This window comes from Manduca sexta, chromosome 1 (assembly GCF_014839805.1).
Source record: "Manduca sexta isolate Smith_Timp_Sample1 chromosome 1, JHU_Msex_v1.0, whole genome shotgun sequence".
NCBI classification, from domain to species: domain Eukaryota; kingdom Metazoa; phylum Arthropoda; class Insecta; order Lepidoptera; family Sphingidae; genus Manduca; species Manduca sexta.
This window is the reverse complement of record NC_051115.1, coordinates 2,720,658-2,744,468: the sequence shown is the minus strand read 5'-3', so window position 1 is coordinate 2,744,468 and position 23,811 is coordinate 2,720,658. Positions and strand designations below refer to the sequence as shown.

The window sequence follows — 23,811 nt, the reverse complement described above, 5'->3', positions numbered from 1 at the left end:
GGGAGGGACGGCTCGTACGAAGCGTTACGTAACATTGTTTTTTTTTTTATTTTAAAACAATAATATATTTTAGCGACTCCGGTATATTGCGTAAAATAATTGTGATTATTCCAAAAAAAATTGTCACTAGAGTTACATACATAACTTTTGGAGGGTGCGCGGGGGCGTTCATGAAAACGTTAGAGCGCATTAAATAGGAGGTGGGGGATCAAAAATCTTCAAAAACTGCGTTAAGAAATACTTGAACGGCTCCTACTGAAAAACCCATACTACTAAACCAACTAATATCTAAGTTACACAATTTACTAAAACTGCAATAACGTTTAGAAGGCATGCGAAAATGAGATCTGGGGCCTTTTCCGTCTACGCGGGTAAATCCGTCTATTGCAACCAATGGCTTTCTTTCTTTAGGCATCGATATATATGTACTGCGTACTAGATTTGGCGTTCCTAACATTCTCTGTGTTCAACTGAATTGTACTGCAATCCATTCAAACTGACTAGTATGGTCAATATTGACAGTTTGTGGTTGTGTACGGAGTGGCGCTCATGATATACTCGAGTCTAAGTGTAAACTTGGATTTGCATAAAAAATATTAGTCGAATAAGTAAAACTATTTGTACAAGTGAATAAATAACTTATAACAGTGACGTTTTGGTCGCCATTTTAGTTCAGATTTTGAACAAATAGTTTATATGGACGTTCGTCTATAGAATGTACGTCAATGTAAATAGAGGATAATTGACTCTTACCTAAACGGCTATTGAAGCTGTTCTTAGAAAAGAACACCCATAATTGCAAAAAGACGGATATACCCGCATAGCCGTAGACGGAATAGGACGCCTTGACTTATGCAGAACTCTTAGGAGAATTAGATGTAAATAACTAATTCAAATAGAAACCGGTTATAACGACTCCGGTTATAGCGACACATCAGTTATAACGAAAAATAGTATCGTCTGTAGTGATTGTAATCACACTAGATGGCGACAGACGATACTGGATGGCGATGGCAAAATTTGCGCGACGCAGTATATACTACCTCTGAATAGGAACCGTCGGAGGGGCCGCGGCCGGTCACTACATCTGCCTGACTGGAGATCTTTCCCTTCCATAGAGGAACGCAACCATCCGCTCCTCTACAGCGGCGTTTACCTTTACGCCGCTACATGGCTATTTTCTGGTAGATTTTTTTTCAAATTTAAACTTATTTGTAACCAAATTTCATCATAAATTTTGACATAAACCTTCTAAACGTTATTATTATAAAAATCTGGCAAATTAATTACACTCATAGGCAAAAACTTTATTCATTGTACTTAAAAATACTTTGGATTAATGTAAAACTGTTTCCCAAAATTGAAATTCAACTGTCTGTGGTAGAAATAAACTTTAAAATGGTATGAAGAGGCATTGACGTATATAGACGGTACTGATGCCATTATTTTATAGGAAGAGAACAGTTTCCTCCATTCTTTTGTACATAATTTTATATGTAAAAGAAAATAATGTGAAAAAGAAATTCTGTGAAATTTGCATCAAAACTTGTTAAAAATGAAAGCAGTTATTCATATTTTTAATGTTAGCAAAAGTGGAGGCGTGATGGGGTTATCGCGCTATCTCTTTCTTACACACGCAGCGTTATGAGCGGTGACAGTCGGTGACGTCACAGTCTGTTACTACTATTATTTAACAGCAACCCCTTCCACCAGATTTCAAAGATTTATAACTTATTGCGTGGATTTTAAAAATCCTTTTTCCGTTAGATTTTGGATGACATACATTTTTGATTAATGTATTTCAAAAAGAAGTCAACTGCCCCATTCTTCGACGTATAATGACGTCATATTTATAGACCATAAAAATATAATCGTAATTTTTCAGGCATATTTATGCATATAAAACAAAGTCCTCTTTTCTGTCTGTATGTTATCGATTTTCTCAAAATGTAACGGATTTTTATGAAATTTGGTATGGAGATAGTTTAAGACCCTGGGAAGGTTATATGCTACTTTCTATCCCGGGAAAATATATAGCGGGACTTTTATCCCGGAAAACTCCTTTACGCGGTCGAAGCCGCGAGCAAAAGCTAGTTTACTATTAGCATAGAACACTTTCAGAAACATCTTCGAAATATGAAATAAAAACTGGGAGGTTATATTTTAATATTTAAGACAGAAAAATAGCAATACTTCAAATGCAAAACTAAGAGACATTGAAACTTAGTCTTAATACTCAGAATAATAAAGCCTATTTTTCGGAAGCGGAAATTTTTAGATTTTCAATTTTGGGAAACAATTTCATCTCTAATACATTACTTAAACTACTTGCAAAGAAGAGATCAACGGAAAATCCGCTAGATGTACAGAATGTTGCGGAAAGTCGGTCCAATAGTATAACAGAACTAGTCATTTCAAATCGAAATCAAAATTGACTACAATACTTTTATGAACGTAAACTACTTTATGAAACTGAATGATACAAAAAAAATATTGTAGCTATCAAAATTTTCATAAAATCAACTAAATTTACAATGCTTACGCGAATTAGACATTGAAATAACACTATCTTGACAACCCCAAGACCTCGCTCTCCAACTGAATGATACAAAAAAAACCATGTAGGTATTAAAAATTGTCACAAATATTTTTATCTACTAAATTCATATGTCTCATGTTTACGCGCATTCGACATTAAAATAAAACTATCATGCCACAACCTACGTCCCCTCTAAAATACTTTATATTTCAATAACCAAATTTATTTACAATTAAATGAATAGCGACGAGGCAAGCTCGCCTGACAGCATACGGTTGCTACAAAGCGAAGTTTATTTCTAAAGATAATAAAAAAAAAAACACAATGAACTATATACAATGCGATATTTTTGAATTTCATCAAAGTGCCAGTCAATGTCACACTAGATTATTTTTGATTGGATATATATAATCTGCAATAATAATAAAAAATACAGTAATATAATAACCAAAATTTTGTTTTCTTTTTGCGCTATTTAAACATTTTTTTTTAATAATTAGTTTTGTCTTACACAACAAAAAAACCAAAAGACCAAGCTATAACTATCTGCAAAAAAACAGAAAAATGCAGAAAAAAACATTTTTTTCTACAAAATAACAACAGAACTGTTCATTAACAAATACGAACCCTCGCCGCAACACTCTGTACTATAAAGCTTAACAAACGACGTCTTGACACGTCGAACTCAGTTCCTTAAACATAGACGTACCATGACGTTGACGAAATTGAATACAATAGAAAACATGGGAGTTTTTGGACGGGTCAAAAATGCAAAAGTAACTGAACTATTTTGGATAGACCCTTAGGGTTGGGGAGATAGAATGTTCGAGATTCAAAAAAATATTCAAAATGGCCTGTTAGTTTGACAATGACCATGCCTGAATGGAACGCGAAACTAATACTTTAAATTGAATAAAACTGTGTTTTTTAAGATCACGGGGCCTATTCCGTCTATGGCGGTATATCCGCCTTTTTGCAATTACGGGCTTTCTAATTAAAGGACAGCTTCGCTAGCCGTTTAGAGGTGGTTAAGCAATTCTTAACCACCTCTTAACGCTAAAACAAGTTTATAAGTAAGACTGATAAAATGTAATTGTAGCCTCCATTATTAAATAAAATATGCTTCCATTCTGGTATGGCCATTGTCTAAGTTAAACCTTGCTAATTCTTGATATAATTATTTCCCAGACGTCAAACGTCTTATGGAAAACATATAGACGTATTATGACGTCCATTAGTAAGACAATATTCCAATTTAGACCGAAAAATGTCCTAATAGGGATGCCGATTTAATTATATACTTATAAAGAAAAAAGAACCTTAAAATCAATCGATAAGTGTTAAAATGCGGTGGGGAATATTTGTCCCGTACTTGCAGTTTTCCACTTAACATAGGTACATTGTGATGTTTCGTGCCGTCTGAAAAACTTACTCACGTCGTTTTTACAATAAATAAAATCCAACACCCGTATTAGGACTCGAGATAATTTCAATCATTTTATGATTTATGTGTGCACACACTTACGACGTGATATAACGTAGAGAACGACACGCGACGTCTATTGACGTTCCTGGCTCCTATTTGTAAAAATGACCTCACAATCAGGCCTGAGTAGGCGGAAATTCTCCACACCTCTTTCTGTAACGTGAGTGCCACTAAAGTCTACCCTCCTCAGCCGCGGAGCTGCTGTGGCTAGATGCACTAGACTTCTATTGGTGATGTTCCTAAAACCGGTTAAAGATAGTACACGTAGGTTCGACCTGTCAGGCCTGGCGCCGCCCGCCTCATGTTCGATTCCGTTTGGACCGATATTTATATAGCTTATATTTTCATTGTCAGCTCTTCCAAATCGCTGGACCGTAGTATCTGATATCAGGGACCTGGGGTCAGGCCTGGTGGTCGCGAACGGCCCGTCGAAACGCCTCGCGTTCTCGCCCATGACTTCATGCTCTCCGAAAGCGTACACAGGCATCGATAGCCTGTACATAGTGTGTAGACGTCTCCCGACGTTCACGTACAAGACTTTGTGTATCGGCTCGTGGTTCACGTTCTCGTTAGCTCCCGAGTTTTGATTCTCACGAAAACGTATGTATCTTTGGAAACTCAACTTGCCAAATTCAGGCGGCTGCCGTGAAGTACTTGGTTTTGGTAAGTCGCCGTTCCTGAGTTTTTTTGGTTTCTTCTTATTGGAGTCATTAGGCGGTTCTTCAGAATCAGACGGGCCTGCGGGGGACTCCGGGCCCGATTCTGTAGCGTCGGCCGATTTTGTAGTCTCAGTTTCCAACGCAGACTCTGCAGTGTCATTTGATTTTGTAGTCTCCTCGGCATCTACCTTCTCCGAAGTGCTCGGCTCAGGCGATTTGCCTTTGAAATACGTCAACGGTGGAGGCTCCTCTGACGGAGTCCATTTTGAAGTACTAGCGCCTTCATTGACAGCGTTAAGCTTTGACTTCTTAGCAGTCACCTCTTCGGTATTCCTCGCATCCCATGTACCGGCGACCGTGGTCTCCATCTTGCGTTTGAGGGTACCAGACCCTTCGCAATCCATGTCTTCCGCATCTGGATTTAGATTCTGCTGTTTGTTCTTGAAATATTCCGGTTCCTGTGGACAATATTGCTTTTAAAATAACATTATTGATTGAGTCAAGTATTACGTAACGTAATTTAGAGGGGTGGGGAGGTCTCCTAAAACGTTTCGATGCGTTACAGGGGCAGCAGGGGGGGTTCGTACAAAGCGTTATGTAACATTGTTTTTTTTTTTATTTTAAAACTAAAACAAAGATATTTTAGCGACTTTCCGGTACTCTGCGTGACATAATTGTGAATATTAAAAAAAAAAAAACACTTTAGAGTTACGTAACTTTTGGAAGGTAGGGCGGGGTGTACACTAAAATGTTACGGCACGTTACATTGGGGGGGGGAGTCTAAAAATCTACAAAAATTGCGTTACGTAATACTTGAACGGCCCCTTATGTGCAGCACTATGGAGGGTTTTAACACCTTGTGTACAGTAGTAGCTATCCGGACGGATAAAAAAGATATCCTACCACTAGCAACTTAGGCGAGGAGATTATACAAGCTATGTCTTTTATATATTATCTAAAATACAATCTCACCTTCTCCTCCCACGGATCCAATTCAATGTACTCCGGCAGCTCATCGCCTATGTAATGCGCGTGGTGCACCACATGGGGAACGTGGAGCGCCGGCGACACGTACAACTCCTCGAGGGACGACACCCAGCCGAACGAGGACACCTCGGAGTCACCCACAGGCGACTCGCGTAAGTCTATCACCTGCAAACATGAAATTGTAGTCTGTTGACTACGGGAGCAAAATTTATGGTGTTTTTATATATTTGAATGGTATGCTGAGGTCAGGTACACGCTATTCCCATAAGTATCATCTGCGAACATGAATTTGTAGTCTGTTGACTACTGGAACAAATTTATTTATTTATTACACTTTATATACAAAGAGTATAAAGGCGAGCTTAATGCCAAAGGAATTCTCTACCAGTCAACCTTTAGGTGGTGCAGAGACTAGGGGTAGATGTACACACAAATGTGTTATAGTATTTTATGGGTATATCGGAACCATTCACACGTGAATGGGACGAGTTTGTTAGATGAGACATGAATTTGTAAGCTATGGTCAACAGAAACAATTTATATTGGGTATTTCGTACTATAGGGTAGAAATCTACAAAATAAAAAGCTCACTTTATTGTAAAAACAAACAAATGCCTTCTGAAAATATGTTAAAAAAATCTAAAGGTTTTATAAATTTTGAATAAACACTTCTAAAAATACGGTTAGCGGTCCGTCTTGCTGAGAGCACTTTAACGTCAATTTGTAGGCGACTGCCTCGGTGGCGTTGTAGTACACGGCACGGTTTACTGGTGGTAGGTCTCTCATATGTAAGAGTCCGCCTAGGTACGTACGCAATGTCTATTTCTGTCGATGCAGCAGTGTGTAGTCACTGTTGTGTTCCGGTTTGAAGGACATTGTAACAGTGTAACTGTTGGACATAATGTGACTTAAAATCTCACGTCTCAGGATGGCGAGTGTAATGGAATACCAAACAATAGTTTGTAATTCAAGGTGTGGGATGGTGTTTCTACTGTTTATGGGCTGTTGTAACGCTTAACATCAGGCAAACGGCAAGCTGTTCTCGTCATAAAAAGCAAAAAAAAGAACGAGTACAACTACCGTTGCAGTCGTGTCGGATTTCGTGTCTCATCGGACTATGAGAAAGAACAGAGAATGCTTGGGTATTGCACACACTTGAGGACTATAATATCTCCTGCGTGGCTGATCTCCGTTGAGATTGACCGCCGTGGCCGACATTCGCTTAGGAAGAAATCAATGTTGGGTGTTGCTTTTCGCACATTTTCTCTTAGAGAAAGTTAACTGATTATAGCATGCAAATCTCACCTGCAATTGCTTGAATCCGTAGCGCGTCGCAAGAGATGAATACGCGACGCATTCAGTCATCTTGAAGCAGCGGCGCATGTACAGCCTCCGGAGAGCTGGCAGCTTGCTCAGAGGCAGCAGGGCGGAGGGCTCGATCCACTCGCACTCAGAGATGTTCAACTCCTGTTAAATAAAAAAAAAGTAACCAAACTAGTTCTAATTACAATTTATATAAGGTCGAGACAATACTATTTACTTTTTTTTGCAGGTTTCCTCACGATATTTCCTTTACCGTTAAAGCAAGCGATAATTCCCAAAGAATACACACATCACTTTAAAAAAAGTCAGATGTCTTCGAATTTAAACCTGCGGACATGCATCTCGGCAGTCCCTTCCACTCCGAACAAGGCTATCGCCACGTCTTTTAAGTCTCATAATGCCTAGCAACTCGGCTACAATTTCCAAATTGACCAAGGTTGACATTGCCTACTTTTCATAAAACATATTATTAGGTTAGATAAATAAATACTCACCTCCAAGTCCGTGAGGTAGTCTTGTATCTTGAACAGGAACGACTTGTCTAGAGGTTGGTTGTAACATTTGGACCCACGGAGGGACAACTTCTTTAGAGTGCGAGGGAAATGACTGATGTTCCTCTGAAAGCAAAAGTATTAATATAACTGACTTCTCGTCCTCATCTAGATTTAGAAATATAAACAAAACATACTATGTATAGATAGGTTTATTATTGATACTACAATTTAGAACAATGACTGAATGTTTTCTTCGCCAAAAGTCCTGGTTTTAAATTTATTTTTTTATCAAATATATAAATATAAAATATATCCTACCACCAGCAATTCATTCAATAATTTTGCAGTTGTAGTACGAATATGGCGTATTTGAGTGTACTTCTGAAAGTATGATGTCGCTGCGACGAATATTCTTAAAGTAGTGGTATTAAGGCGTGTTAAACTCACCGTGGTACAATCTATATTGCAATACTCGAGCCCGAGTGAAGTTATGATCGGGCACCTCGCCACCAGACTTTTTAACAGGCTCGGAGTGAGAGTGAACTGCGGGCCAGGGCAGGAGGAATCCGGAGGCGCCCACTCGGGAACGATGTCCGGCCCGAACGCGTCCGAGAGGGGGAAGCAAGTAGCCCTGGGAAAGACGGTGTAGTTGATAAAAACTATAGCTTTTTTTACAATTGTAATGGGTCCTTTAATTATACAATCCCACTGGTGAATAGGGACCTTCTCTACTGCTAAGGGTTAAGGCTTTGGTCAACTTGCTTTGTGCGAGTTGGATTATGGCGCAATATCGGAGTAACAGTAAACGATGCCGGTGCCCAACAGTGGGACTGTATATAATACAGGGCTTGTATATTAATAAATGAATATTTTTACAATATTAAAAAATATATATTTTTCAATACTACGCGTATTTTTGTTCATGAATTATGTACATACATTTATGCATGATTTCAATTTTCTATTAATGGATTTTTTTTAAAGAGAATTAGAATAAAAGAAAAATATTTTGAGTAAACATAAACTACAATGTTGTATATTCAATTATAAAAATATAATGGCGTAGTATTGACATATCTAAAACCTATATTCTCTTTTGGAGCCTGTAGTCAGTAGCATACAAAAATATTTTATAATTATAAAATATTACTACAAATTCAATCATATTCACAGATTAAATACATAATAACAAAGCTTCAAAGTCTGTAGTCAGTAGCATAAAAAAATATATGGTTTAAAATATTACTACAAATTCAGTTATGTTCACAAATTAAATATATAATAACAAAGCTTTAGAGTCTGTACTCAGTAGCATAAAAAAAATGGTTTAAAATATTACTACAAATTCAGTCGTATTCACAAATTCAATACTGTAGTCTGTAGTGTACGAAATGTATTTTTTTTTTTTATTTTCAAATTCAGGATATAATTTAAATGCTCAACATTAATTCTTAATCTTTGACTCAAACAGCCAGTTTGTCAAGGAATTAAAATATACAGGTCGTTAAAAAAAATATTTATTTATTACCTATCCGCCGATTTCAAGAAACGATCCCAATCTTTTTTTCAATCTATCGCGAAAATGGACCATTAAAAAAACTATTTTACGGATTTTATCGCAACTTTTTGTAATATAATTTTCTTCCTACGTTTCGAAGACTGCAGCCTTCGTGGTCACGTGGCGGACTGTGGTTTTGGTCATCCGAACGGTAAAAGTTACAATATCTACCTACATTTTAGAAGTACACATTTTTTTAAAAGTTTTTCTTTCACTAGCATATCTACGCAGATTGAACTCACAGTGTCTTGAAGTGTGGCAGCCGGTCTTTTAGGTTCCTATTTAATTAAATGTAGAACTGGATCCCAGGCTCGTGCAAGCTTCCAACCATCTTCTCTATTGAAATTCGGATGTTTTTTAATTTCAATAGCCTCGCGGATCATCCTAGGCAGGAATCGGTGTTCTTTGGCAAGGTTTTGTGGCTTGTCTACTCGCAGATAATTGGAGCCCTCTTCAGTGTTCAGCAACTGCTCTTCGTAGAACGTTCTCCGTAAAATAGTTTTATATCAATGTCTAACATTCGCGTTACCAAAAATTGACCAATTAGACTAAAGTTTATTTTTGACATGCTTACAAATCATTTTAATTTGGCACTTATTTTAATTATTATCAAGATTGGATCAAGGATTAACTTCGAGATCATTCATTGAAAACGGTCGAAAATAAACACTTCCAGACTTTTCTAATATTTTGGCTTGGATCTTTCTAGAAAGAATGACATCAGATAGGGGATAGGCCGTCAAAAAATCGTTTTTGCAATATGTGAAAGTGTTGCGCCTACTACATTGTGGGAAAAAATGATAGCAAATAAAAGACTACAAAACTGCTAACAAAATAACTGAAGTGAAAAAGCTACGGTATCGATGCAGGTAGGGTTGCCAACCTTTTAATTTTTGAAAATTATTTTTTCTTTTTCACACAAATTGCTTATTTTTTTAAACATCATAAACGCACGAATTTTTTTACACTTAGCCTGGAGTATATTATTTTATGAGCCTCACTGCGTACATAATCACACGCTGTCAACGTTGAAATCATAAAGTCAGTTGTACGGATTGCAGTACAGTTGAGTCGAACACAATGAGTGTACGGAACGCCAGATCTAGTACGTAGTACATAAATATCGATGCTTATCAAGTGACTTACGCAATCGTCTCTCGTGCAATTACAAACATCGAAAACTGAAAAACAAGGGGTAAAAAATCTTTCAAAAACTTTCATTACTAACTTTTTAAACTAATCCAATGTATACCTAAATATTTGTGAGTCGTTTAAGTTCGTCTGCATACCTTTAGTAAAAAGTATAAATAAATAAATATATTTTGTTATTATATCGTCAGCTGTAGCATCAATCATACATTGCTTTCATCAGTCCTCTTACCTTCCATTAATCAATGAGAATAATTGTTGACTGTAATATATAATTTTTACTAGTTGACCCGACAGACGTTGTCCCGTCTTAACTATGAATTTGCAGCGCGCATTCTGTCAATCGCTGACAGTTATTTCAAACAATTGACAGTTAAATATAATATTATATAAAATTTATATTTTCGTAAAGTTTTCTTAAATTTTCTAATTTTCCGCGGAGTTTTTTTAATTTTTTTCTTTCATAAGAACCTTCTCCTGACAATAACAAACACAACAAAAAAAAATAGTGAAATCGGTCCATCCGTTCATGCGTGATGGCGTGACCACGGGAAATAGGGATTCATTTTTATATATATAGATAATCTTCTCCAACAATAACTGTTAAGCCTAGAAACCATCATTACACATACGTTCAAACTAAAAAACAAAACGCAGTCCTCAACCAAATGACCATATTCAAACGTATTTCTTTTATTGCTTTGAATGACGAGACGAGCTTGCCGTTCGCCTGATGGTAAGCGATACGACCGCCCATAAACAGTAGAAACACCAACACCTTGAATTACAAAGTATTGTTTGGCATTCCACTGCGCCCGCCATCCCAAGACATGAGATGTTAAGTGTTACTTATAAACTTGTTTTAGCGTTAAGAGGTGGTTAAGAATAGTTGACAACATCACCAATTCCTAGTTTAAACCTAATAAAGAGGCAAGATGACGGGTTTTGACTTACAGCTGGTCGATTAACTTTGTAGTTGAACTAAGTATAGCTTCACGAATTTTTTATAGGACTGATTATGTCCAGTAGTTACACTGGCTACAATGGTAAACCTGTCCCACAAGTTGGCAACCCTATCTACAAAAAAAAGTTGACAACCCTAAATCGATACAGTACCTAATGTAAATGTTTTGGCTACGACCAGAAGAGATGAGAACAGCCACGGAAGTGGCGTCGTCGGGACGCGGCGGACCGTAGGCGGCATCTATAAAGCTTCAAACATACCCTACACTTAGTCCAGAATCAATTATAGCGGTTCCGGAATCAATTATGGCGAATCCAGAATCAATTATGTCGAATCCAGAATCAATTATGGCGTTTATAGATTCAGTTATTGCAGATCCAGAATCAATTATGACAGAACCAGAATCAATTATGGCAGAACCAGAGTCAATTATGACAGAACCAGAGTCAATTATGGCGGATCCAGAATTAGAAGGAGGTTGAATAAGAGGCCAAATTCGAGAGATAGAATTATGGGCTATAAAAGGGCAATTTAGAAAGGAAGAATACGTAAATCTAAGGTCTCAAACAAGTTGCACGTGTTTCTATTTTCTTTAAGCGGTCACGCCGTGACCACACTGCTCGTGATGGTAAGTGGAGTAGGGCTCAATAGAATGTCGGCTGGTGACAGATGTTTTTTCTACAGATTTTTCTTGATACGTCAGCTTTGTTTTATCAGTGAGATATGTTATTTCCATACATTTTTGTTTCTATTTAAGTAGACGATGGTCGAAAAATAGCTTGTCTTAAGACCCTGGATCTTGCTGGGACACTGAGCTAGAGGAGACGAACTGGGCCGAGAAGAGAATAAACTGAAAGAGTCTAAACTATGGGCAGTGCTAACAGAACATAGTCATATAGAACTGCAAGGTTCATAGGATGTGAAATTTTAAGTAGAATAAAGTACATGTGGGAAGAAACTTCTGGATTCGCCAGTATAAATGATAGCCTAGTTATAGTAAGACCAGGTTTTATTATACAAAACGTCACAAGCTTATACTTTAAAAAATATTTTTTTAATTTATCGACCTGATAAAAGCTTTGTGTTGCAATTCTTTTTCCATTTAACCTGCATTTTGTTCTTAAAAATGGCAAAAAACCTGTTTTACTATACCAACACTATAAATGAATCTTAATACAAAACATCTTGATCGACGACACGAAAAAGCGCTAAAAATGACAACTACGGAACAACGAAATACAACTCACAGCAAAGAAAAAAATACTAAGCTTCAACTATGTTGTAACCAATGAAAAAAGATGTAAAAAAAAGAAAAATACCATAACGAAACGTAGAACCTAGCAAGCAAAAAAAAAAATAAACTAAAAACACAGACCGAATATAAAAAACAAAAAAATATTGGACATGTATTTTTTGTTTGCTATTTGAATATACCTTTTTAAACACCCTGTATATATTTTACAACCTATATTAGCGACCGATACATTTTTTTTTAATCTTTTTTTCTACAACCAATCTTTTATTATGACCGGCCATCTGACTACCGTGAACGCGAAATACATTTTTCAAAAAAAACTTGAGCAAAAATATATATTTTTTTTATGTAAAAAAAAACATCACAAGCTAAGGTCAGTAAAACATTTGATGTCCTACATCTCTTTATAAAAATAAATAGGTAAAAATATCGTGAGATATTTTATGACAATCGGTTTTGTTACTACTAAAATTGACTCTTAAACGGAGGCTTTGGGTGATAGATCTTTTCGAGGCCTTTTTACGCAATTACCGAAGGAAGGTTATGCTTTTTTGTACCCCTTGAAAGGACGAAGCTCAGCCTAAGGCCGCCACTGGCTACTGTATACATTTTACAAACAAACCACTTATCGCACTTTTCGTCATTTAATAAAAACCACATAGGCACTTACGGTTTACTTTTCTGATAACGTGAACGATTTCAAATTGATTACTTGAAAGTTGCCATCTTTTTTTGTAATCTAGAGATTTTCCCGCCTTCACACCCCCCATTAGAACTCCTGTAAACCAGGATCAGCAGTGACATTGTATGGCACCGAGCGGTGAAGCTCGCAGAGTCTCAGGGAAAACTAATTTGTCATCATCCCGCAACGAAATTAATAAAATAGACAGATAGGGAGGTGTTGGAAATATTAATTGTCCACTTCCCTCCATAGCAAAGCGGGAAACAAAATAATGAACTAAGGAGGCGTGTTAACCTCAAGTATAGGGATGTTTACAACTAGATAAGCCAGTTATAAAGCACCACGGAGAAACATTAAACTTTAGTGTTTTTTTATATGTCACTTAATTTTAAACCACAAAAACTATGAACTTTTTTTTAAATTAAATGAAGTAATCGCTCGTAGCAAAACATTAAACAGCGCTCGCAAAATATTTTTTTTTTTTTATAGTAAAAAATCAATTCGCTTTTGCATTCTGAATTTACATAACATGAATTAATAATAAAACTAAATCGGGTCGCGATAAAAGATTTAACTTTTTTCTACCCCCTGTATAATTTTGTTAACCAATCTGATTTTTTTTATGTCCAAAATGAAAAATACTATGTTTTTAAAGAAAAAAAAATGCTATTTAAAACATTCACGAGGCTAAAATAAAAATAAAAAAAAATTATGTTGTATTTAACGAAAAAAGGGTTATTAAGTTCATCACATGTTTCATGACCCTTATTTTAACCTCAAAATTTTCAGAAGCTGTACTAAATCCCAGCGATCCGAGACCTCAATTATTCATGACAATAAGTTTTCGACTTACCCGGCGACGATTCGCATTGAGTCGCATTAACTCTGCTGTACATTACTATGGAACTGAGCCGAATTACCACGCATACAAAATGCGATTCGATTCTACTCAAACAGACTCTGTGTATATTAACTTGAATTTAAAGTTATTGAGGCGTATCTACATTATCACATTTAAAAACGAAAAACACTTGCTTGGAAGCAGTATCAATATTGTTTGAAAAATTAAACATTAATTCCAATTCCAAAATTGCTGAGCTGGAGCGCGCATGCTATCTCTGTTACGCTCGCATCATTATGCCCAATGACGTCACGACTTAAACGTCCAACTCTTTTCAGCATAAAAAATATTTTTTAAAATTACTTTAATCGATCGTACATGTTCGATCAACTACATTATTGTCAAAAGAATTGAGATCACGGTCGCTGGTCGTAAAAACTGTATACCATGGTCACTAACCTGGGCATGGTCTCGTATATCTGTATGACGGGACCTCCCCGGATATTGCCACGCCTTGTTGCGGGGTCTGGAACAAGACACACTTATAACCTGGGTAACAGGCTAAACCCGGCTTACATGACCCAAGAAACAGAAGGAAGAGAAGAAAGAAGTATTGGAGGAGAATATGACCCAGGAAATAGAGAAGGAAGAGAAGAAAGAAGTATTGGAGGAGAATATGACCCAGGAAATAGAGAAGGAAGAGAAGAAAGTATTGGAGGAGAATATGGTAGTGAAGAGTCAATATAATCCGATTCGTGTCGGCTTGCCTTTCGAATTAATGTAAAATCTATTAGAACAATTTGAAGAACGCATTTATGCATATTCTTAGTACTTATTTGTTGTCGATTTCCCTTTACAAAATGTCACCCTTCGCTACTGGAATATGGAGGGAAAATGTTTAAGGCTTAATGCTGTGATGCTGAACCAACAACACACGATACGCCAATCTATACTTATTATATAAAGCTGAAGAGTTTGTTTGTTTGAACGCGCTAATCTCAGGAACTACTGGTTGGAATTGAAAAATTCTTTTAGTGTTAGATAGCCTATTTATCGACGAAGGCTATAGGCTATATATCATCATGCTATGGCCATTAACAGTGAAGCAGTAATGAAAATTCTTGCAAAGCGATAAAATATATATATTATTTTTGAGAGCTCCCGTTGCGTGTATTGCTTAAACGGTTAAAGTTATGAATCAATTATTTATGACGTAATTGATCCTCTTAAAAAATTAAAAACATATATTATAAAACAAAGAATCCAGCCACATCTGTTTGCCTATCTGAACGCGATTAACGCAAAAGTTACCTAACAGATTTTGAAATTTGATATAGAGACAGTCCCTGGGAAGGACAAAAGCAAATTTTTTTTTTTTTTAGTTATAAAATACATCCAATCCGATATAAAAATAATCGATCTGATACTATTGAAAAATTCACTACTGCATCTTAGGTTCAAGGTCAAACCAATATTTTTAATACCCTGGCAATTTGAACCTGTACCGGAGGAACAAAAAAAAAATCCTATTTGATTTTGAGGAGTTCTCTACATCGAAGTTCAAGACTCTACACCAATGAAATCAAAAGAAGACCATAGGGTATTGGACTATGTTTGATTTTGTACATTTTTTAATATGTAACAGCAATTAGTACAAATCAGAAATCCTTTTGTGAAAACAGCATTAAAATCCGATAAGAAATGAGGCAGTAATTCAATTTTCAAATTTCAAATATAGCTACGTGCAGAAGTGTGGAGTGGGGATATCGCTCCATCTCTTTCTTTCGCACGCATCATAATGCCCGCTGACGTCACATCCAAGTATTTCTTCTCTTTTTTTATGACACTCCCCCCTAATACCTAATTTCAATGGCTTATAACTTGTAGATTTTTCACCAGATTTCAATGATTTCTTCTGTTTTATAATTTATACGAACTACATATTTTACAAAAGTTATAAATAAAAATAACTCATAAACCCTATTCCAAAGCTACACGAAATTAAACTAAAAATAATCATTTAAATCGGTCTACGGGGTACAAATGATCACTGAACATACATAAAAAAAAATACGACGAAGTAAAAAACCTTCCTTTGGAATCTATTTAAAAACAACAAAACCTAGTGTATTTGTACGTTGAAAGAAATTTACAAAAAGAAACCAGGTACTAAATATCAATAAGTGATTTTAGATTTATTTTGTCTGTTTTTTTAAAAGCGTCGGCTCCAAAATTACTAAAAAAAATCATGTAGTATTCATAGGTTAAGGGATAAATCTATACTAGTATATAAAAGGCTGAAGAGTTTATTTTTTTAATATCAGGTACTACTAAACTACTTTTTTTGTCACTTATAGGAAGCTACATTACTACCGAGTGCTATAGGCTAATTTTTATTCCGGAAAAGCCTTTGGGCGGACCCGTATGCGAAGTGAACAATATTCAGCATTATATTTGACAACATTACAAAATTTAAACGTGCCTAAACAAAATTGCTATTTCAGAATTTTTCGACTCGTTCGAAGCGAGTTCGATTAGGATTTTTTTTTAATACTTAATTTCGAAGAAAAAACTTAAAAACCGAAAATGCTTGAAGACGTCATACATATGGTTGAATGAAGTTGTTCCTTGGTCCACCTTACTATTTATTTAAAAAACTAAGACACCAAACCCGCAAAATTTGTAATGGTTTGGTAAAGTTTAATTAAGGTTTTGGAAATCTGGGCTTTGATTCAAACTATGTTACACCACTTTACTAGCATTTCGTTTTTTTTCGCCACAATACGGCGTTTAGTTTAGGTTTTATTATCATTTGCCAATGTCAAATATCAATATTACAATACCAATGATAAAAGAAGTATAGAGGATGGGTAATATGGTCACGTGACATGCGGCACATTTCATGAACAAAATGGTGCCGACTCCGCCCCTTACAATAGTGATATGCTAGTACCGAAAATTTTGTATCGACATCGAAGAATTAAGAGAGACAAACAAGCCCCAAAAAGATCAAATACGAAAGGGGTTAGGAACTACCATAATATAAATATAACAAACCATAATGTAAACAAACACACTGAAACTGATTTATAAGTAACAATTGTTAAACAAAGCAGTACCTGTTGTGACAAACATCCAGTTGTGTTTGATATATATTTGTATGTTGCACTATTTCTTGCTAAAAATTTAAGTTACAGATTAAGATATTTATTTAATACATGATAAATGGAATAAGATAGCGTAGCCAGCAATTATTTGGTTGGTTTTATTTTATTTTATTATTATGCTCTTTGATCGAGAAACATAACTATGGTTCAGCAAACTAAAATCAATGACCGTAAAAATGGTGGTTAAGATAATCAATTATAATAATTATTTGCAATAACAACAATATGATTATGTATCTATTTCCGTGCATGCAAAGGTTGCTCGAAACATAAGACCGCCAATTGTAAAAATATATCTTACATTTCATCTTTATGTTGTTTCTTTTATGTTTATCTATTCTTTTATGTAACAATTCTAATTTTATTCATAGCAATATATTAAAGTAATATTACTACTTATTAGGTGAAGTATAATAATCATTACTATTTTACTTATCGCGAATATTGTTGGAAAACAGTTATCTTTACTCGCGTTAATTAAACGTGTGGTTTATGCATATCTTCTCAAAATGTAAAGAAATATGTATTTGGTGTAGGATTCCAATCACGTCGCTCAATATTCTCAATTCATTTTGCCTTGGTTTTTAAATTTTTTGGTTATCTTAAAAAATATTCTAATTTCACTTAGTTTGTCCTTCTGAATAATACAATATTGATGTGTGCTCTAACATTCTTTCAAAGACAAAAACCGTAACTGATAAACGGGCGTCTGTTAAAATATCGATATCAATAATTTCTAAACAAATCCACCCACCCATCCCTAAGCTCGTGTGTAAACAAACATAATGATTTTAATGTGTATAAATCACGCCTAAAAGGGTCCAAAGCTTAACAAACCAGATCCACATATCATTTTAATTGATAAAAACACATCCAAAAAGTAAATATACAAAGATATTTGCTAATTTTCGGTAAAAACAGTTACTAACCTATGAAAAGATATTTCGGGGTCTTTCTTGCGTGAATTCGATTTGCATCCTTTCACACAACACTGAGTCATTTTCGAAACTTAACAAATACACTAATAAACACACTGAACAATTGAGAATATGATTATATTACTTTAAATTCAATATTTATGAAGATTTGTTTACATCGTCTGACACTACATGTACCTGCCGACTGCCCAGCATAAAATGGCGTTTCTGCCGCAAGGCGGTCCCAGTGTGTTGAAGTAAACGAAATAGTGCCATATGCGAAGAAAGCAATTATTTTTGTCTTTTTTTGTTGCGTTCCAAATAAGCTTTGAGTAAAAGAGATAGACATATATATTGACAATTCTGCGTCGATTTCCCTAACATAAATATAACTTATTCATATAGCTAACTTTTGAGGCCTGTCCTCTTTATATTTAGTCATTGTACAATACGCACATCACAACTGTCACTTTCAAAGAGAGATAAAACGAAAACTGTCACTTCTTTCTTTTTTACTGTAAAGCAAAGGTCGTTACGCCTTGAGCCGTATATATGACTTCATTTGTTCTTACGTCATTTTCGAATAAAACAAAATTCAAAATGAAAATATCAGAATTTTGGAAGAAGAAAAAAATATGGGTATCATAATTTTAGATGTAGTTTCATAAAATATAAACATATGAGTATGTTGAAAACATTAAATGTTGTCAATTGACCCCAGTTCTGCATTAACCAGAAGATCCTTACCATAGGTGAATTCGCCACCTGACCATTGCCCCAAATCTTCCTTCTTCTCGGTTACTTCTTTTTCTACGTCCTTGAACTGGCATTTCATATGACCCAAACATCTGAGGAAGAAAAAACATACATATCACGCATTTTTTTTTTTATTACTTTGAATGACGAGACGAGCTTGCCTATCGCCTGATGGTAAGCGATACGAACATAAACAGTAGAAACACCAACACTTTGAATTACAAAGTATTGTTTGGTATTCCACTGCTCGCCATCCTGATATGATATGTTACGTCTTATTATGTCCAGTAGTTACACTGGCTATAACGTCCTTCAAACCGGAACACAACAGACTACACACTGCTGCTTGACAGAAATAGACATTGCGGTGGTACCTACCCAGGACTCTCACATATGAGACACCTACCACCAGTAATTCGCTAGATGTCGCTGGCGTACTAGGTTTATGTTTTCATTTTATTTATCAGGCATCCCCATCAGTTAATTAAATTAAAGTTAAACTACATAATTTTAATATAAAGTCGTTACTTACTGGCTCTCGTCAACACAGAGAAACAGCAGCACTGATCACGGAGTCATGTTTATTGTTGAGATACCCACATTTGAGCTATTTTAATTCCCATGAAATATCGGGTGAGCTTCAAGCCATTTCGGCTCGCCTCCCCCCAAAGACCGTCTCTGCTACGTATTTATAACACTACTATTAAAAATGTAACTCACCCTTCCGCTTCTCTCGCGAACCCGGACAGCAACAACTCGCTAGTAGTCGATGATAAGCCATACGACAGGAACCAATGCAGCCGCTGCGGCCCTACAGGTTCCGACCGGGCGTCCACACGCTCCCACAATGTCCTGTCCAACACCAGAGCTCCAAGACGCGTGCACGTGCTGTTGTGGGTTGAAAAATGAAAATAAAAAAAAATATTAATCAAAATTTCAAATCCCAAGGGCACACACCTCTAACTTTTCTTAAATAATTTGTGTATTCTTGTGAATTATCGCTTGCTTTAATGGTAAAGGAAAACATAGTGAGAAAACCTGCATACCTGAGAAGTTCTCTATAGGAATTTTAAGTCTACTAATCCGTACTGGGGTTTGATGGACTAAGGCTTAATCCCTCTCAGTAGTAGAGGAGGCCCGTGCAGTGGGACAGTATATAATACAGGGCTGATACTGTTATTATATAATGTCAAAATGACCAAGTGGGATAAACAAAGTCAAACATTGAAAAATAACCTATAAAGCTAATACTCACTAAGCTAAAGATTTCAGGTCCCTCGGTGTGCAATATCTCAGGATGTACAGCAAAACATCATCAGACAAGTCCAGTATATGTGGATTGGTGCCATTCTCCGATAGCTTCCTCATAGACTCTGGAAAGACACATTAAAATAAAACTATTATGCTAATTTTCTCCTGAAGTTTCGAAGACTGTGCAGCCTTCGTGGTCACAGGGTGTTGGTCACCCGAAAAGTCAGTTACAATATCTGCCTAAATTTTATTTTTATGTCTAACATTCGCATAACATAAGAAATCATTTTGGAATGAGATGTCAATATAACTAACTGTATAGGCATCCATCCATAAGGTCAGTAAAACTCAACCATTTTTTTTAGACATGAAGACATTACTGTGCCTTGGGCCTCAAAATTAATACATTGTTCTATCTAGGTCAAAAGAGCGGAAACGTTTTTTTTAGCAATGGTTTGACAAAGTGACCCCTCTGCACCCAATAGTAAGTAGAGCGGAGTCCAATAGAATATCAACTGACGAGAGATGATTACCCCTCAGTCGACACAATTATGCCTGTTGGATATACACAGGCTGATCCCGGAACGCGACACACATGGGCCACTATGGCAGATTTAACACCTTGTGTTTGGTGACCGTGGATATAAAATATATCCTACCACCAGCAGAATTGTGTTATTACAAGTGCGAGTTGTACTTGCATACTGAAGGATTGTAGAAACAAGCCTTTTAGTTACTAAGTATATATTTATGGTGTTTAAATTTATTCCTTTGTGTGTGTTGAAGACATTAATTCTTGCCATTCATGATTTTAAGTCAATGGGAAAGACTGAGGTGTTGTTTGTTTGAAAAGTGAATGTTACAATATATATTATTTGATTATAATGATTTGATTGAAAATTTGAAATTAAAAAATCTTAACAAAATCCATATTTTTTTTTTATTTTGAATTTTAACTACATATTAAGGCTGTAGGTCTCTCATGTGCGAGAGTCCACCTGGATAGGTGCCAATGTCTTTTTCTGCTGCCAAGCAGCAGTGTGCAGTTACTATTGTATTCTGGTTTGAAGGACATTGTAGCTAGTGTAACTACTGAACATAATAAAACTTAACATCTCATGTCTCAGGATGGCGAATGAAGTGGAATACCAAACAATGCAACAACAGATTTGAAATATTCATGTAAATAAAAATTAGAAAAGGCAATAATTCATACTTCTCCCTTCATGATAAAAACTTTGAGGATTATTGAAATATATAATTGATGATTTTAGGCATTATAAGTCAAAATATTCATTTGCATTTTAAAACAAAAGGAATCATTGAAATTTGGTAACCACAAGATATAAGCCATTGAAATTAGGTAGTAGGTGAGTATAAAAAAACAGAAAAGGGACCAAATACTTGCATGTAATGTCAGCAAGCATTACAATGCATTAAAAAAAAGAGATAGAGCAATATCCCCATTCCACACCCACTTTGGGATGTATCAATATTTAAAATATGAATTACTGCCTCATATCTTATCTAATTTTAAAGCTATTTTCACATAAGGATTTCTTTTTTGTACTAATTACTATTACATATAAATAAAGCCACAAAATCAAACATAGTCAAGTACACTATTGTATGTCTTTTTTAAAAAACCTTCATCAAACATTTACATTAATAACAACAAATAAAGTAAATACACAAAGACTCATATAGGCGCATTGGGCAGGTTACAATACAAGAGAATTAAAAAAAAACAAGCTAACTCTAGTTAAGTTTTAATACCAAAAAATATTTAATTGATGAAAAAAAACGCATTGCATATTCCTCTAATTTCGCAATGCAATCAATCAATAACTGTCCAACCATAGACTCGTTCACCATCGCGTAAGAAAATTCATCCGCGGCACACCCTTAATACCTATACAACTTATCTGAAAAATAGTGTACACTTACCATCTTGACCGAGCCCGCTGTCATTATGCAAGCTGGAATCACTATCGACTTGCAAAGACCCCATTTTAATTAAAAGTACAAATCTTTGTCTACCGACATACGAATTGAAATGAGTCGAGGCGATATCGACCCGAAATAACGCCGCGAACAAAGAAACTGGCACGAATAAGGAATAAATACTCTCGTGTGTGTAAACAAATGCGTTTTGGAATGTTTCCAAATTCACATTGATGATTTTTTTAGCAATTTTAACGCGGAATAAAGATGATCAACCTGCAAGCTGCAGATATCCTTATTTTGTGACTTTTCTGACATGACACAAACAAAATTGAAGTATTGATTTATTGCTAGGGATGTTCTACCTGTAGACATGTTAGTTGATGAAGTCGATGATACTAATTTTATTATGGCTGATGTATTACATATCTAGTACATAACAATTATTTTTATTATAATTTGAATACTGCCCACCTATATTTATTTAAATAATTCTCCCGGCTGCAACTTTTCTAGTAATTATATATAAACAATAAAAGTGGAGTGCATCACTACTTAATTTTTGACACAAAGAGAATTATAATATTTTGACATTTCTCTTCACGCGACGAACGTCGTAAAGCACGTCGTTGCAAAATATTTTTATTTTCTTACAATGGCAAAATCACTCAGAAGCCGTTGGAAGCGAAAATGCCGTGCGATAAAACGCGAAAGGTACGCAGTGAAAGAACTGGCGCGCTTAAAAAAGATGCTCGGGGTTAAGGAAGAAGAAAAAACAGACGCTGAAAAAGAGGTTATGGAAACTGACCAAGTGATATTCCTTGACGCTGGTGAAATAAAAAAAAATAAAAACAAAAAGGCGGCCAAGGTGGTAGAACCTGCGGAAATGGACGAAGATGCTGAAATGAGTTCTGATGATGAAAATGTGGAAGTCGTCGCTGACAGTGGTAAAAAAAGGATATTTAGTACAAAAACTTTGAAGGACCAGAATGGACAGTATCCGGTTTGGCTGCACAAAAGGAAAATCGCGAAGATCAATAAAGTGTCAAAGAAGAATATAAAAAAGAGATCTAAGAAACGTAAACGATAACCTTAATAAATATGTTTAAAAAATATTGCTTTTTATTATGCAAGTGTAGACATTTTACATATTTGCTTTGATTTAATGTTTGTTTATTAAACAAAACAGGTTAAAATCATGCATGCAACATATGACATTAAAAAATAATTCCTTGATAATTATAATCCAAAACATGTTCTAGAAAGTAAAAGTAACACAAAGCAAGTATGTATAAAAACTGATAATTAAATACAATATAGTGGAATACTATGTCCATATTTATATCTTCACACCCATGCAACTTTAATGTGAGGTTTGACCTACACACTGCACAAATAATCTGACTTTGTCTAACACCTTACTGGATTGAAATGTTTAGAGATACTTATAAACACGTGTTACGTGCTGCTGTACTAGCCGATAACTATGGGCCTTTTTGGAAATATCCGACTACACTGGCAGTCTGACCGAAGAGGAATAAAGTCAAATTGTGATAATCTGAGTTCTTTTTTATTAGAATGAAAAAATAATGTCAAAGTAAAAACTGTATTTTCTAACTGATACAAATATAGCCATAAATACGAAAACTACGTTTTTTGTTTTCAGACATGGGCAAATATTAGAAAAACTTAGAGATATGCCTATTGGAAATAAATCTAGGGCCCCCAACCTATACACAAATACTCAGCTATACTCCACCTGAGACATAAGCTTTTGCAAATGGCCCACCTGTAGGCTTACTCTGGAAACCAATTCCAATCTCAATATAACACAAAGTC

At 35.5% G+C, this 23,811-nt stretch overlaps 2 protein-coding genes across 3 annotated transcripts; one reads left to right on the top strand and one right to left on the bottom strand.

The window, feature by feature from the left end:
* Positions 1 to 1,282: 1,282 nt before the first annotated feature.
* LOC115447685 lies at positions 1,283 to 22,318 on the bottom strand. Of its 2 annotated transcripts, XM_030174871.2 has the most exons (11): positions 21,976 to 22,318; positions 20,033 to 20,150; positions 19,498 to 19,665; positions 18,769 to 18,869; positions 14,397 to 14,463; positions 11,312 to 11,407; positions 7,936 to 8,119; positions 7,489 to 7,611; positions 6,977 to 7,138; positions 5,657 to 5,836; positions 1,283 to 5,142 (listed from the first exon to the last, which is right to left on the bottom strand). In XM_030174871.2, the coding sequence occupies exons 1-11, from the start codon at positions 22,037 to 22,039 to the stop codon at positions 4,099 to 4,101; spliced, it is 2,307 nt and encodes a 768-aa protein (XP_030030731.1). In that variant the 5' UTR covers positions 22,040 to 22,318; the 3' UTR covers positions 1,283 to 4,098. The 2 variants fall into 2 exon arrangements, with proteins under 2 accessions (XP_030030731.1, XP_030030733.1); XM_030174873.2 differs by lacking the exon at positions 11,312 to 11,407 and having other exon boundaries at positions 21,976 to 22,316.
* Positions 22,319 to 22,554: 236 nt separating this feature from the next.
* Positions 22,555 to 23,085, top strand: LOC115447688 (protein LLP homolog). Its single transcript, XM_030174877.2, has one exon. The coding sequence runs from the start codon at positions 22,628 to 22,630 to the stop codon at positions 23,060 to 23,062; it is 435 nt and encodes a 144-aa protein (XP_030030737.2). The 5' UTR covers positions 22,555 to 22,627; the 3' UTR covers positions 23,063 to 23,085.
* Positions 23,086 to 23,811: the final 726 nt, after the last annotated feature.